The sequence below is a fragment of the Acanthochromis polyacanthus genome, chromosome 13, assembly GCF_021347895.1.
Source record: "Acanthochromis polyacanthus isolate Apoly-LR-REF ecotype Palm Island chromosome 13, KAUST_Apoly_ChrSc, whole genome shotgun sequence".
NCBI classification, from domain to species: domain Eukaryota; kingdom Metazoa; phylum Chordata; class Actinopteri; family Pomacentridae; genus Acanthochromis; species Acanthochromis polyacanthus.
The window spans coordinates 12,750,380-12,767,523 of NC_067125.1; the positions used below are offsets into that span (position 1 = coordinate 12,750,380).

The 17,144-nt window shown below is 43.9% G+C and overlaps 1 protein-coding gene across 26 annotated transcripts in view; it reads right to left on the reverse strand.

The window, feature by feature from the left end:
- The window catches only part of LOC110948942 (von Willebrand factor A domain-containing protein 5A-like), a 69,478-nt gene that overhangs the window by 48,349 nt on the left and 3,985 nt on the right, over nucleotides 1-17,144 (reverse strand). For 6 of the 26 annotated variants that reach the window (XM_051957616.1, XM_051957618.1, XM_051957617.1 and 3 more), the window contains exons 14-15: nucleotides 16,689-16,909; nucleotides 14,709-14,774 (exon numbers count right to left, since the gene is read on the reverse strand). The exons of 2 other annotated variants lie outside the window; for them this stretch is intronic. In XM_051957616.1, coding sequence (XP_051813576.1) covers nucleotides 14,709-14,774; nucleotides 16,689-16,909 — 287 coding nt within the window. Of the gene's footprint in view, nucleotides 1-5,331; nucleotides 5,553-5,886; nucleotides 5,991-6,115; nucleotides 6,275-6,392; nucleotides 6,508-11,087; nucleotides 11,176-11,953; nucleotides 12,459-12,536; nucleotides 12,661-12,782; nucleotides 12,944-14,341; nucleotides 14,429-14,708; nucleotides 14,775-16,688; nucleotides 16,910-17,144 lie in introns of those variants that run through there. 18 more of the 26 variants (XM_051957619.1, XM_051957620.1, XM_051957624.1 and 15 more) reach the window with 12 other exon arrangements.

Below are 17,144 nucleotides of genomic sequence, written 5' to 3' on the forward strand. Positions count from 1 at the left end.
CCGGCTGGGCCAGTTGGTTCGTGTGGGCCCTCCCCGGTCCCTTGCCTCTTGGCTCTGGGGGCCCTCTGCGTCAGTACCGGTGGTCTTGCTACCTGCCTCCCCCACTGCTTTGTCCTCTTGGGCCAGATCCACACCAGAATGCCTCTGATTGTGCACCTCACATTTTTCACACCTCACTGTAAATAGCAACCTTTAGGCACATATAGGGACACAACATTTAGGGCCCCGAGGGCAGGTGGGGGTGGGATCGATGGGCACTGTGGTGGGGCGGGTGGCAGGGCTATACGGCCCTGTCTCCCCCTCATCACCCTCTTGCCTGCCTCCCCTGCTCTCCAATCTTTTTTTTTTAATGCACCACACACACTCACCTTGGGGCTAGGTCTGGGTTGGCTAACGCCCCCCCAGCCTTCCCACTTTTAATGCACCACATGACACCCAGGGTTACACTACCACGGTGCTGGGATAATGTTTCCCGTTAGGGATCGGGAGACATATTAATAGGAGAATAACGGGTGGGTTTCACCGTTATGGCCTCTCTGGTGGGATCTGGCCCCCATATGGCTTTACGGCTATGGGGCGGCGGGGTGCACCATCATCCGTGTCGCTGTGGCTGGGGGTCCCCGGGGCCGGGGGTCCGGGGCCTGTGGGGGTTCTCCTGCGTGTCCTGCTGGTCCCGGCTGGTGCGGTGACCCTTGTTGGGCTGCGGGATCTGGACTGGCTGTCCTGGTGGGTGCTGTGGCTTTGGCGCGGGCTGGTTGTGTGTGGTGCCTCTATCCTGGTGGGGGGTTGGTTCGTGTCGCGGGATGTGGGGGCCTTGGGTGTGCTGTGCTCGCCCGGGGGCTGGTGCGGGTGGGTATGCGGGGTGCCCCCCCCATTGGCGTTGCCGGGCCCCACTGCTCTGTCCATTTTTGCCCTCTGGACTCGCATTGGGTCCCGGCTCCGGTTCCCTCCGGCCGGCCTCCGGTGGCGGCCTGCCCCGGTGTTGGGCTGGTTGCCGTCCCTTCGGCGGGGCGCTCTGCCCCTGTGTCTGGCTTCCCGGCTGCTTGGGGCCGTCGGCCCCCCTTGGGGGTGGGGGGTGGGTGGGGTGTGGGTGGGTGGGGTGGTGGGGTGTGGGGGTTTGGTGGGGGCTGGGGCGGGCGGGGTTGGGGTTAGGGTGGCGGGTGGGTCCGCTTGCCCCGGGCTGCCTGGGCCGGTTCCGGCGTGCTGGGGGTGTTGGTAGCTTCGCCCTCTTGTCTTCGGGGTCCGTGTGGTACATGGTGGCCCCGGTTGCTCTCTGGGGGCGCTGCCCCGTGGCTCCTCGGCCTGTGGGGGGGTGCCCTGTCGGCTTGGCACTGCACTGCTGTGATGGCTGTTCTGGGCTTCGGGGTCTTTCACACTTGCATGTGCATGTTTGCTCAGGTCCCACCAGCTCCTGTCGAGTTCCGCTGTTGAGCAGTGATGGGACCCGCCGGAATGTGCTGAGACTCTCTCCAGAGTCTAATCTCAAACTAAACCCTCTCTCCTTTTCTCTAGTATCTTCCTCTAGTATCATCTGGCCTATTCCACTCTATACTAACATGACACCCACAACTATGGTGTTTAGTACTGTCTGGCTAATTATTCTTTCATTTATTTATTTATTTATTGTTTGTTTGGTTTTCTGTTCTCTTGTGTATGTGTTTGCTTTTTTGTCTTATTGATGGGTAATTATTAGTTGGGAATAGCACAACACCTGATATTCTTCAGATGTAATAGCATTGCTTGCTAGACCCTGTCCCTGTCCATCCCCTCTCGTCCTGTCCACCCCTTTGTTTCCCCTCACATCACCACTGAGGTGTAGCACTGCCCTCCCTGGCTCTTAAACAGGGTAATGTAATAAAAAGTGTCAGCTTAGCTTTCAGGGAGGGCTGGTGATGGTCACACGCATGCACCAAATAATAAGATATTTGGCTGCAAGACTAAAATATGCATTAATCTCATAAAGTGTTGACACCCCTTTCATGGAGTTAAACAATGAGAATAAATGCAGACAAAAAAAAAAAAAAAAAAAAAAAAAAAGCAACCAAAGGAGTTCAAACACAGTCTGGAGGGCGGCCATGAGGTGGGTCAAAACCAAATGAGGAGTTAAAAACAGGAAGACACAGTCTGGAGGTTGGCCTGCTGGCTGGTTACACAGGCAGGACCGCAGAGATAGAGCGAGGCAGGAGGCCAACGATCCAATACGGGACCCCTCTGGAGACTGGTAGCAAAGGGTGCCAGGGAGGAGACCATGTGGTGCATCTAAAACCTGCTGAAGGGATTATATGTCTAATCTGAACTCTCAGGATTCCTTAGGAAGAACTGGAAAGCACAGCTAGGAGGAGAGACATCTGGAATGAACTGCTTTGTTTGCTGCCTCTGTGACCCGATCCCAGAGAAGCGGAACAAAATAGATGGATGGATGAATGGTTTGATTCTTATCAGAAAAAATTCTTAGGGCCTGGTCATGGTGGCCAAGTAATCAAATAACATCCACTGGCTGACTACAGCCTGATGGATCTGCAGGGGGGTTGGCTTCGAGCCTGAGCTGGGATCCATGTCTGCTGGGTTCATAATTGCCAGATCATACTGTCATGGCAGGTATTGGACCCCAGGTGAAGACATGAAAGCAGGCTGAGACAGGCAGTGAATAAACAAAGAGTGATTAACAGAAAACTATCACAATAACCAGTTGGACAAGACAACTAAGTGGGGGAAGGAAAAGGAAGTGGGTAAGCAAAACCTAATTTGGTTAATTTGGTTAATTTTGGTGAAACTACAAAAACCTGAAAGGGGGAATGGGGAAATGTGGAAACCTAACACAACACAAACAAACCAACCAACGCTAACTCAACATGAAGTAAACTATAAGTTCTAGGGGATCAGGGGCCAACGAGGCAAGACGAGCCGGAGCTGGCTGGGGAAACACCAGAGCAGGTCCAGGGGCCGGCACAGGTGGGCTGCAGGGAGGCTCAGGGCAGCGAGTGAGGTTGATGGAGTGCAGCTGGATAATGTGTTGTCCTCTGTGACAGAGCGGAGCAGAAGGTGAGCTGAAAGTTGTCACACCCTCTCCTGTGCCAGTGCGCTGACTCAGCTAATTAGGAGCAGCTGGGGAGAAGCACAGCTGAGCGCGATGAATAATCAAGAACAATCAGCTCAGTATAAAGCCTGGCGCTTCCCTCAATTCCCTGCTGCATCATTACCACATACCTCCTGCATCATGTTCCTGCCAGAGACATGCTACACCCTGCCGCGAGCACTCTGCTCCCTGGATTAATGGATCGCCTCATCTGCCACCCCACTGCATACTACTCCTCGTCATACGCATTCCATTGTATAGACTCTGCTCTCAGTGAAACACCTTGCCGGTTCCATCCTCACTCTTCACCCCGGAATCCCTCGTACCCTCTACACCCTGCACGCTACCTGCCGCTCCGCCGCGAGCGCCCCGCTCACTGGTTTTCGGATTACTTCACCTGTTCGTCACCCTTCCTCTGTTCAGAAACCTCCGGCATCTGTTCTCAGTCTGTCTGCCACGTTGTACGCACCACATCCCCGCCACTGGATCATCTGCTCTGCCTTCGCCCAGCCTCCAGACCCCCCTGGACATTCATGAGTTGCCTCTCCCCGTTTTTAGTTCAGTTAACCCTACATCACGGTCCTGCACCGTCACCCTTAGTTTAACTTGGTTTCGTTTTTCCCTCTTCCTGTTAATTCCCCTGTGCCTCCCTTATAGAGTGCTTCTTTGTTTAATAAATTCTTATTAATTTATCCTGCCTGTCTGTCGCCTGCTGCATGGGTTCACACCACCCGCATTCATGACAAAAGTGACGGCAGGGGTGGCCCAAGATGGCATGTGGGTTGCCAATGCGGGGCAATCAGGCATCAGTGGTTCTAAGACCAGCTGAGAAATAACTGAGGAGTCAGTGTCTATGATCTGAGAGGGAGTGAAGGAATGAGCCAAGTCTTTATGGGTCTGGGTGATGGAACAGATGAGCTGATTCTTAGAAAGATGTCTCCAATCTTTGTAATTAGTCACCCACATACTGCACACACCAGAGTGACAGGAAAGACAGAAAGAGAACCCAAGTGATAGGGAGACAGAGGGAGAGACACAGACTGAGGTTGATGTCCAGATATTACTGCTAGATATTACTGCTATGTTCTTCAGAAAAGCCTAAAATTGTAGCATGAAGCTTGGGTCCTAAATGTTTTTGGGTGTTCCACCCCAAATGCATTCAAGACATACTAGAAAATGACCCCAAACAGAGATCAAAGTAAAGAAATTGCTAAATCAGGCTAGAATTAAGGTTTTAGACAGGTATCCCAAAAATCTTGACTTCAATCCAATCAAGAACCTCTGGACTGGAATGAAGAAACAAGTCTGTGTCAAAATGCCAACAATTTACATAAATTTAGTTCAACTGTACCAACTCTGTCAAGAAAAGTAGTCCAAGACACAACCAGAAGCTTGTGGATGGGAACCAAAAGCATCAAGTTGAGTTGAAAACATTTAAACAGACATTAGCACTGCTGATATCTTGACCAGGCTGATGTTGACATATTTTCAGAAGGTCTGTCTTGGCTGTTTTTCTGTCATAAGAATGGTTTATCCATGTATTAAAGTCACTAAAGGTGATTGAACAAACCCCTCAAAACTCATTTATGTGTATCAAAGCCACATACTTCAAGTTTTTGTTTTCAACAAAATTGTCTTCCCACCTTAAAATGTCTTTGAAACTTCCTTTACAGTGAGCTCTTCTATATCTTTTTCTTTTTTTTTTTTTTACCTCCACCTTCTGATTCATTGCAGCTCAATCACACGAGCCCATCTCCATCTCTGGTCAATATTGACAGCATTAGTTTGTTGACACTGTTGCGTATGAAAGCCTGAAAATGTGAATCTGTGTTTTTGAAACTCATCAGCACACCGAAGTCCATTATTCTGCAGGTTCAACATATGAAATGACAACATATGGACCAGTCTGATAAAGGATTGTTAAACACTGAGGCTTGCAGTGTGATCACAGCTGAATCCTGTCATTTCAGAATGAGACCACATTCACTTTTTTCTTCCAGTCGAGTCACCTGACCTGAGTTTCTCTGTCTGTCTCTGCCCGTTTCCTCTGGTTTGTTTATCTGCTTGGTAAGATTGTCACATCTTGTTGCTCGCACATGTTGGATTTTGATTTCACGAATGTGTGTTTTGAGCAGTGGACTGACGCTCTGCCTTTGAACAGTATATTTATATTAATGTCTCTTAAGCTCAGCTAAATTGTCCAAACTGACGGTGACAGAAAATAAGTTTCAATTTGCTTTCAGACAAATACTCACTGGCTGTTGGAACATTTCTGTGCACAAGAGGTCCCTGAATCACTTTGCCATCAGTTTTGTTGACAGCAATGAAGGCAGTGAAAGAACTGCTCACTCCTGATTGGACACTGAGCTGCACCACCTTCTCCTTCATTCCTCCATCATTCTCTCCCATTTCATCTCTGTCCTCCATCTCCAGGGAGCGAATCAGAGTCCGAGCAGCCAACCTGTGGACAGTTAATCTGCAGACAGGAGAGAGAAGGAAGAACAGGAGGAGCTTCATTTACATTTCTATCAATGGAAAACAGAGATCTGGTTTGTTTCATCCAATTAAACATCAACAAAGACATGAAAATGATTTCATTAAATGAAATCGGAAGTGAAATGAACATTGTTTATGTGCCAAAAAGACAATGAGAAATTTAGCATCATGGAGCTTTGAGCTACATGCTAATAGAAGGATGCTAACATGCTCAAAATGACAAACTGAAATTTTATTTCACATATATAACCAAAACACAGTCATTATGACAAAGTCAGTGTCTATTTTTGCTGTGGGACCAACAGCTCTTTTACCCAGTGTCCTCTGCAGGTTTCAGACTGAAGTGCAGCTGGTTCTGAGAGGGACGACCTGCCAGGCTGTACTTCACCGTCACACTGCCCTCTGTGGCCTCTGAACTCTGAGGAGGCAGCACAGTGTTGGAAAACAGTCTCATTTTTACATAAAGATCACTCTTACTCATGTTTATACATCTGACAAATACAACCAGAGACATATTTCACTGTGACAAGATGCTGCTGCTACCTGTCCAGTGAGCTGGCCATAAATCAGTGACCTCTGACCCTGGAAAATGGATGTGATTGGTGGAGACAGGACAGTGACAGACACTCCCTTTGGTAAATCCCATGTGACTGAGATATCTTCCACAGCCGGCTGTAGAGCGAATCTCAGTGACTGCATCACCTGAAAAATAGCACAAAGCATACAAAATCATACTTTTATGTACTGGAGCAACAAACTGAAAAACATATTTGCTGCTACTTTATTAAACATTACAGCTTCATAGTGTTTCATGTCTTACTTTTGGTTGCATCCTGTCAGTCCCTGTGATGAACTGAGCGTGTCCTCCTCCTTCTTTGGCCAACCCATTGATCAGAGCAGAGCTGGCTCCTTCCCCAATCCCAAAAGAGAAACACCTACAATACAGCAGTTTCATTTAAACACACACAACACATCATGTGTTTGTGGTTTTGTAGTTTTACCTGTGGGAGCCTGAATTCTTCTTCACCAGATCTAGAACTTGTTTGGTGTTTCCCACCTCTCCATCAGTAAAGACAAACAGCTGAGGAGAAGAGATTACACATAAGTCACACACCACACCCACACGTGCTGAAAGTCATTTCTAACAAACACAACTCAATGAGAGGCTTGTGTTTGTGTTGTTTTGGCAATATGTGGTTTCAACAGGTACAAAAGACAAAGAAATGTATGCAAAGTATGAAAGGTTATCAAACCGGTTTGTTCAACATTTTACGAAATAAGCTGTTAGTAGAACAGTAGGAGCTACTGAAATGAGCTGCATAACACATTCCCTGGGACTAAACACAAATGATTTGAAGGCTGTTTTTTCAGAGACAGCTTGGTTTTGAGCGTACTGAGATGATTTGCAGTTTAACTGGAAGAAGCACAGACGAGCATCACCACAACATAAGCAGCCTAACATTAAACTTAGACACATGTAGCATCAGCTGTGAGCTGTGTAACAACTGATTCAACCAGCTGAACCTGTGTGTGCGTGTGTGTACTACCTGTCGAGGCTGATTAGGAATACAGTGCTGGCTGTAAATATGTTTAAGAGACTCCAGGATCTCTGTTCCTCCCAAATCAGCCTCCATCCTCTCAACTTTCGTCAGAGCCTGTTTCATGGTCTTCTGGTTATACTCCACACTCTGACTGCAATCACACAAACACATGCACCAATACAGACATGCACATACTTCATACAAAAGAAGACTTTTGTTGGACTAATAGATATCACAAAGAGCCTTACGGGAAAATGTGTTCAAAGCTGGACCCAAAACTGTAGATGTTGAAGTAGCAGCCCATTGGTAAGCTCTTCAACAGGAGCAGCAGAGTATCCTTGTTGGAAGGATTAAAAGAGAGTCAACACCGTCTGAGACAGACATGAATGATTATATTATAAAGTTAACATTTGCTGAATACCCTGGCACTGCTGATGCGAGTTTCTTGCTCCCTGCTGCTACTGGTAGAACAGTCCATACTTCCAGATCGATCCAGTAAGAACACAAACTCTCCACATGAAACCACTGAAGACATCACAGACTGGGGGAACTCAGGATACAGACTGACCATCACCACTGGATCACCCATCAGAGTGCCTCAAACATGACAGGAACAGAAAAATCACGTTTTGCTCTTGATCCCAAATCACAAATAAGAAACCCACTATTTTGTACTCACCAGTCTTGGCAGAGGTCTGTCCTGCCTCTACCACAGCAGTGGGCTGGTGGGCGTCTTTGTAATAAATCACAACTTCAACATCTCTGTCAAACTTGTGTCCTGCAGCCAACTTCACCTGCAGTTCAACAACAAACTCACATTTTCTTCTCACTCAAGAGGACCAACCACACACAGCACACACATCAGCACTCTACCTACCGTGGCCTGGGTTTGATCAGTGTTGAGGTACTGCAGAGGGTCCAGGGAGCAGCTGGACTCCACTTTACATATTGGACGAGGAGAGAAGAGTCGGCCACAAAAACACAGAGTGTAGGGAACCAGAGAGGCTGGAACAGAGAACACCTGGACACTGGCACCTTCACTACCTGGAAACAACATGACAGACAACTGGGAGTCTCCTGCTTTTCTTTCACTTTGGACCCTTTGTGAATCTCATGGCTTCAGAGGGGACTTAAACATGTTACCACAATTATTCAACAGTAGTCTTTGACTTCCACCAGCATACTGTCACAACAAACGCCAAACATGTGTGGTTTGCACTCAGGTAGAAGGTGTTGGCTGGTGTTCCTACCCTGAGATTGGTAGCGAGGGTTGAGAACAGCAGGCAGACAGAACCTCAGCCCGTCATCACCCTGCACAGCCAGCTCAGTCACGTACTCCAGCCTGATGGAGGCGCTCTCTCCTGGAGCCAGACCGCCCACCTTCATAGAGAATATATCTGGACTCTGCTCACTCTCCTCCAACAGGAAGGCCTGCTGACCGGAGCTCAGTGCATCATCATACTCCTCACGAGCCTGGAGTGAAGGTGACACACGTCACTAACGTTCACTTTACAGTGTTTTTACTTCCTCTTTGAATATTTACCGTCCAGCTCACCTCCTGTTTCTCCTTCACCTCAGCCACAATCTCTTTCTGTCCAATCACAGCACTGAAATGACAGACAGCAGCATCTCCAGGCAGAGGGAAGACAAACACAGCCTCTACTGCTTTGTCCTCTTTGTTCTGGTAGTTGAGAGTAGAGACCACTGTGGCCACATGGTCCCTCACCTCCAGCTCCACCTCAATGCTCTTCAAAGGAACTGATGGAAGAACACATTTAACAGCTTTACATTTAAATACAACAGGAATGTAAAACAGTTGTAGAGGAAGTCAGAGATTGCTGTCACTTTGTTTTCTAGCAGCTCTGTACCTGGTTCCTTCTGGACAGTTATCAGACCACAGCGGTTCATCATCAGTTCACCTGTGGAACAAGTTTGTAGTAATGAATAGTAATGACAGATACTGTACAGTGAGCAGCAATGGACATGATTCAATAAAACACTTTATTTATTGCTGTCAGTTTAGAAATATTTTCCACCTGAATGTTATTTAATGATGTTCTAATTCCTCTGGTTAATTTGACAAATATAACTGATGATCAGATTTTATCAGCTCTTCTACTGCATTTTATCTCTCAACATATTGTCTTTAATCATGTTTGGTAGTTGTTTTTAAATTAACGATTTGTTTACTTGGGGCATAAAAACAGCACGGACCTCTCATATAAGCAGAAATCTCATCACAGTAGAGCACAATATTCAGACTCAGTGTGACAACAACAGTATCCAGATGTTTTAACTAGCTGTCTCAGAGAGAATCATGCAGGGCTGTACACATGACCAACTCAGATTTTTTTAATAATTTGGCACATGCAGAGGTCCAACCCCTAAACCATCACAGCTGCAATCAGAAATGTCATATCTCTTTTATATTTTCTTTTACAGACTTTAGAAGATAGGGTGATTTTGAGCTGAGATCAGCAAAAAAAACATGCTTTCTGGGGCAAAAATTGTACTTTTTTCCAACTCCTAGAAAAGCTGTATGTTGTATTTGCAAGCATGATATCTGGCAATATTGTGGAAATTTAGTCCCTCCCCGACTGAAAAAAGGTAAAGTTTGCTTGGATATACTACTACATGGAATACTTGGCACCATGCCAAAAATATGATATCTCCCAATATTGCAAATCATGGAAAATAGCAACAAATATGAGACAATATATTTCCAATGTGGTCACCTTTATTTCAAATATCTCAGTTCAAACCACTAACAGTACTGATATTGTTCACAGAAAAAGGGTATTTTCCCAAGGATGTTGGGACAGAGAAAATTTTTTTGATTTTCTAAATTTAATATTTTCATGGCACATACGTTTGAAAACTTGAGTTTTGAAGTCAATGATATTCCAATGAAACAGCCTCGTTTGAATAAATTCCAATGAAAATCTTATATTTATCAAATTTTGTCAATATCTATATAAATATATAGAAGTTATTATATATATTATATATCATATATCATTATATATCCACATGTATACATACATATGCCATCTATGTCATGGTAGTCCTGTACTATAGCAGCATGAACAAAGAAATTGAGAAGAAAGATACTGCATGTTCTGTAATCACTAAGTGTACATGACAACATGGTTATGTTTTCCATATCCAAGGAAGATGAATTCAGTGCAAAACATATATATGTATATATCAAGTAGTGAGAGTTAGACATCCACTAACAAACAGATCTTCAAAGTGAACAGGTGTCTGGAGGTGTCAGCAACACATGAAGAAAGTGAAACTGTATGCCCACCACAGTCTTTCCCATAAACCCTTTCAAAAATACAGGCCATCTTCTAATCTTCACCAAAAAAAAAAAAACGATTAGGAGTTGTCTGCAAATTCGTTGACAGTTGACAGCTGATCTTGAGGTCTGTCTGCAGCTGAAGGAACAGGGCCGCACCAAAATAGCAAACAATAATTTTTTTCCCCATGCTTATTTACTGCTATCAAGGTAGTATATATTTTTTACGATTAAAGAGTTTATTACAATTTTCTGCCCAAGCATAGCAGATATTTCGCACCATATGTTATGAATTATGACTTGCAGCCAAGAGTACCTGGCTGCAGACCTCCAACCTCCACGGGTGACAGGAAACACGTGACCTCCATGGGAGACAGGAAGTTGTTCGTATTTTATGTTTGGTTCTAAAAACGTGCAATTTAAAAAATAAATAAATGTATTTATTTTATCTCTCAACATATTGTCTTTAATCATGTTTGGTAGTTGTTTTTAAATTAACGATTTGTTTACTTGGGGAATAAAAACAGCACAGATGTCTCATATAAGCAGAAATCTCATCACAGTAGAGCACAATATTCAGACTCAGTGTGACAACAACAGTATCCAGATGTTTTAATGTTTTCATATCAGTGACGTGTTAACTACTGCGTCATCTTAAATAAATTTAACTCACCTCTGAAGATAGAAGTTTATGTGAACAGGACAGTTTCACTGCAGGTGCTGCTCGGAAGTATGACAGTCCTGTTTATAAGCAGGAAGAGTTTATTTCTACAGAAAGAGACGGGAAAGTCCGTTTACTTGGTGCGCTCAATTTGGTTATGAAGGAACACCAGGTGGGCGGAGCTGTACGTTGCAGTTTGAGTCCCAACAGCTGTTTTACGTTCATTTCTATTTTTCTCTCGTATTTTGGATTTTTTTTTGTTTTTCCATATTCCTTCCATCAAACAGCATTCAAATTGCTTTAGCATACAAGTCATGCATTTTGCCGCAACAGAAAACACATTGGAACTATAGAAACATTCTAAATATGCAGGTCACTTCAGGTCATAGTTAAGTTTCTTTCTTTAGATACTCGGCATCTCATTATCCAGACAAAAGTTTAACTAACTGGCAGTGCATATTTGAAATATATATATATATATATATATTTATCCAAGTAGTTGTTGTCAAATCTGCACATCATCACCATCTAGTGGGAAATACAAGGAATGAAGACTTTCTGGGAAATCTTTCATAAAGAACATTGAAGCAACAATATAATGGTCAGATTTGGCTCAGATGGAGGGCTATAATGAACGATCCATACTGTAGGAACAGCAGTTTTCTGATAAATATGAGTCACCAAACACCATTTTAAATGAAGCATTGTGCATTGAAGTGCTACAGATGAACTCTGGCCAATAACCTCATCATTATTTTACATTTATTGATTTTTTTATTTGTGAAAATCAAAATAAAATCTGAACATTTTGCAGTGACTAATGTCACAAGCAAAACAAACAAAAGAAATAAACAGACAAGGAAAAAAAAACAGCTAAAAATGTTTAATTTGCTTTTATTGGCATCCAGAAATTTCTGCTGACAGCTTGAGGTGTGCATGTATAAACTGATGTCACACAGTTTGTCCTGAACAGTGAACAGAGCAGGTGTGAAGTCCATGATAAAGCCACGGAAGATCATTTTATTCAAATCAACAAGTAGAATATAAGTCTAATATTCAGTTGTTACAGGCACAAAGTGACAGAAAAGGCACAATTACTTTAGTTTTCTTCCGTTAACGTTTTAGCACAGGTTTGAAAATTCTGGACTTTTAGACTGATAATCCTGAAAAGATAAAAATTTCTAAGACCAACTGAAAAAAAACAGCATACTTTGATTATAACAATAGTAGTGGAATATTCAAGAAGTAAAGACCTCTGGGTAGAGAAGATCTGCTTCTGTGTCGTGATCCTGAAGGTGAAGACTCAGAGCATCAGAGCATCTTTCTGCACGCTGCATCCCAGCAGTGCATTTCCAGCATCCACACACTCTGGAACACATGGAGCTGAAGAAACAAACCACAAAACAATGTAAGAATCAATGTTAAAAACAGCAGTTCAGCACTTACTAATGAGGTTTCTACCATTCTGAGAATGGAGCCACGATGCAGCCTTCTTAGCCAGAAGCTCCCACTCTTCCTTTGCATCCATCTTGAAACCATGAAGCCAGATCAGAGCCAGGATGGTGGCCCACACCTCACTGTTGACCTAATTCACCAAATCAAACAGACTGTACTGTGTCATGTGTCTTCCTGCAAACTGTGCTATCAAATCTGTTTCCAAATAACTGCAGTTAATCATTTCTGTGATTGTTTTTCACAACAACCCACCGTTGCAGGCTTTGACTCTTCCACCTCCTCTCTGGTCTTTCCCAGTGCAGCAGCCAGATGTGGATCCAGAGTCCAGCAGCCAGATGCCTTTTGGAGGGAGACCAGCTGCATAAAAGGGTCTCTGGTGAGCTGCTTTGGAGAACTTCTGAGAGGAAATGAACCTGAATAATTAAAATAAATGCTGAATAACTGACATATTGAGTCTTGTTGACAGACTTGACAGTAAAATACATTACAACATGCAAAATTCAGCACCTCACAACAAACCCTGCATAAATACACTTTTCACCGTGAGGGATTTTTCACCGATCCTGTCCTCTAAGGTAACTACAGTTCTGTAAAAAAGTATTTGCCTCTGACAGATGTCTTCAATTTTTTTTGCATAGTTCTCACATTAAATGATCCAGATCATCAAACTAATTCTAAGATTGAATCAAGAGAACCCACAAAGCACAAAATACCGTTTTTTAAAATGAAATAAATAAATGTATAGAAGATTTATTGAAACCTACACCCCCTGTCAGAAGTTTTAGGACACTGTCTCATTCAAATAAAGTAGAACCTGTCCTACAACTTTTGACAGGGGGTGTATTTCATCATATGGATGTGATCAGGGCAGGACTCTGATCATATATCACACTCCTGTCAAAAGGTAATCGCCACCTAAACCTAATAACTGCTGGGTCTCTTTGCAGTTAAATGTTTGTGGTATCTTGTGATCAATCTTTAAAATGGAGAAATTTGGACCAACTTTTCTCTGCAGAACAGTTTTAATTGTGTTATATGAAATGGTTTTACAGCAAGAACTCAAGGTCAGCATCTCAATTTGATTCAAGTCCGGACTTTGACTCGGCCACTCTAAAGCCTTAACTTTGTTATTTTGAGTCACTCAGATTTGAACTTGCTTGTGTGCTTTGGATCACTGTCATGCTGCATAAACCATTTGTGTTGAGTCCTAATTTAAAGTATGACTGCCCTGATAGAGCCACTCTGTGTTCTCACTCATTGTTTGAATTAACGTTAATTCCACAATTCTATGCAGGAAATCTACACTTACTTATAAATAATAATAAAGATTATGCACAATTGTCTCAAAGAAATCCACCTATGAAATAGATTTTATACTAAATCTTGTCTATTTTAAAAGACACATTAAAAAGTATTTATATTTAATTCTTAAAACTCCACTTAAGTCTCTGTCAGACTGTTTTTTCACAGTATTGACCCTCAGTCACAAGAAAATATCACTGTGTAACTTATCAGTGCATTTCAGTCAGCAGCAGAATTCACTGTTCGACTATAGACAAATAGTTAAACCCTTGTTTTCCCTCAATAATCTAAGTTTGTCCTCAGGACTTGCATGTCTCCAACTGGATTGTTTTGATTTGCGTTTTTTTTTCCACCACCTAATAACACTTGTATTGACTCATGGTGCTGATGGATGTCTTCAGTATTCTTCTATACTGTAGAAAATAATAAATATTGTGAGAGTGTGTGTCCAATATTTTGATTGGTACTGTGATGATGTTTGATTCACAGCCTGTAAATGTTATACCTACCTCCTTTAAAAGGACTGCAGGACGGCAGACTCTTCTTCTTTTTATTTGGAGCCACGGCCTTTCTGACACAAGTTTGATTCAGGTCCACTGAAAAAAAACAAAGCACAAGCTCAAAACATAAAATTAGTAAATTATCAGACAACTAACATAACTGAACCTTCTTCACTTAACTGCTTTTGGGTTTAGCCTTTATTAATGACAATCAAAGGGAACCAGAACAAACAGAACTTTACATTTTGTATCTCATTAATCCTGCAAACAAGTTAAATAGGTTAAAAATGTTAAGTTTGTTCAGTATTCAAATCTATTTGCTGTTTTAATAGGAAACACAGATGTGTGTTCCTGTGTCATGTGACTTTTTACTTACTCCCAAAACTTGCAGGAGCAGCACAGACCATGGCCATTCTTGACATACCTCCTCCACCACGAAGCTCTAAACCAAATCAGAAAAGAGGTGATGTCAAGACATTCTAATTCTCCAGTGTCCCTGCAATAATCACTCACACACCACACGCACAACCGAAAATTAAAGGAGAAAGAGAGCGAGTGAAGCCAAGTGAGAAGGAGAGCGAGAGGATGGGAAAGAGGTGATGGAGAGGGAGAGGGGGAGAGGGGGCTGGGGTCCTGACAGTACCGCCCCTCTACAAGTCTCTGAAGCTTGGGAAATATCAGACAACTCTGGTAGGTCACAGGACTTGATGCTGGTGGAGACTGAAACTGGAGAGACAACATCAACCCTATCAGGGTTCTGACAGGGAGTTTAAGAATCACTGGAATCGCTGAAGTAGACACGCTGGGCTTCTGGGCCGATTCCGGTCAGTCCACCTGGGTAACTGCCGTTAGCAATGGAGCTAACTAACGTCTAATCGCTGTACTAAAGGCTGACAGTCCCGCAATGGAGCACTGAGACCTCCCGTTTAGAGCCAGAAATACGTGGAGACACTCACCCACCGGCAGTTGGAGATCCGGGCTCGGTTCTGTGTGTGTTCGGCGGAGCTGCAGAACAGCGGCAGCAGCATCAAAGGGGCTCCAGTGGACTGTGTCATTTCCTCTCTTGTATACAGTGGCATCCCACGTGGGGGGTGAGTTCTTGCTGTCGCAGACAGCCAATCATAGGGAGGTTGTGGCGAGCACTGGTATCCGCTCACAAAGGGTCAAAAGTCTTCTCCCCGCGCGCGTAGATCAGAGCTCCACGGATAATTGCGGCACCATACACGGACGCGTAGCAATGTCTCCAGACGCTCCTCGCGCGCGGAGACATTGCCACGCGGGCGCAGAGTGTTTTTTGCGCCCGTGGAGACTTTTTTTCCGCTCGCGCGGGGTACGTGTTTCGCGCACGAGAGAGAGTGTTAGGCGCGTGCGACTTTTGACTCAATTATGATGCCATAGATAAACAAGACCTGGTTCAGGTGGCTCTAAGGGAGAAACAGACAGCCAGTTGAGATGGTTTGGACATTTAGTTCAGATGCATCCTGGGATTTTTTCCAAGCATATCTGCCTGGGAGGAGATCACGTGGTCACTTAAGGTCCTACAAGGCTGTCAAGAAGCCCCTGATCAATGAGAGACAGAGGTTAGTCCGGCATCGCTGGACCCAAGAACACAAAAACTGGACAGCAAGGAACAGGAAGAAGATTCTGTGGTCAGATGAGTCCAGTTTCCAGCATTATCTTCCTCCTGCCAATGTGAGGGTACGCAGAAGGCCAGGCGAAGCTTTATCTCCAGCATATACAGGACATACTTTCAAGCATGGTGGAGGCAGTATCATGGTTTGGGGATCCATGAGTGCTGCTGGTGTTGGTCATCTCACTCTCTGTGACAGCACATTGAACTCTGCAATATTGTGCCATTCTCCTAACCCACATGCTCCCTTCTGCACGTGCACTGTTTCGTTGAGGTCAAAACTGGATGTCACAACAAGATAATGCCCCTTGAACACATCCAGGACCAGTAGAACTTAGCTGCAGCAGAACAGTATCCAGGTCTTAGAGAGGTCAACTAAATCGCCAGACATGAGCCTCATTGAAAATCTTTGGTGGATTGTCAAAAGGTCTGCTTCAAAATGTAAACCAAAGAATTTAGGAAAGTTAAAGGCAGTGATTTAAGAAGAATAGGACAAGATTACCCCTCAACAGTGTGGAAGGCTTGTGGGGAACATGTCAGCCAGTATTAGAGCTCTACTGTGTGCTAATGACAGGACTACTAAATATTAGTTTGATGATTTTTTCTTGCTCATACGTGTTGGATTTTGATTTCACTAACTTGGTTTTGAGGAGTGCCCTGATGTGTTGTCTTCAGAGTGGAGGTGACAGAAAATTAGTTTCAATTTGCTTTCAGACAAATACTCACTAGGTCTTGGAACATTTCTGCGCACAAGAGGTCCCTGAATCACTTTGCCATCAGTTTTATTGACAGCAATGAAGGCAGTGAAACAACTGCTCACTCCTGATTGGACACTGAGCTGCACCACCTTCTCCTTCATTCCTCCATCTTGCCGTCCTCTGAGCTCTCTGTCCTCCATCTCCAGGGAGCGAATCAGAGTCCGAGCAGCCAACCTGTGGACAGTTAATCTGCAGACAGGAGAGAGAAGGAAGAACAGGAGGAGCTTCATTTACATTTCTATCAATGGAAAACAGAGATCTGGTTTGTTCAATCCTATGAAAGGTCAATAAGGACATGAAAATGATTTAATTTAATGAAATCAAAAGTGAATGAACATTGTTTATGCACCAAAAAGACAATGAGTAATTTAGCATCATGGAGCTTTGAGCTACATGCTAACAGAAGGATGCTAACATGCTCACA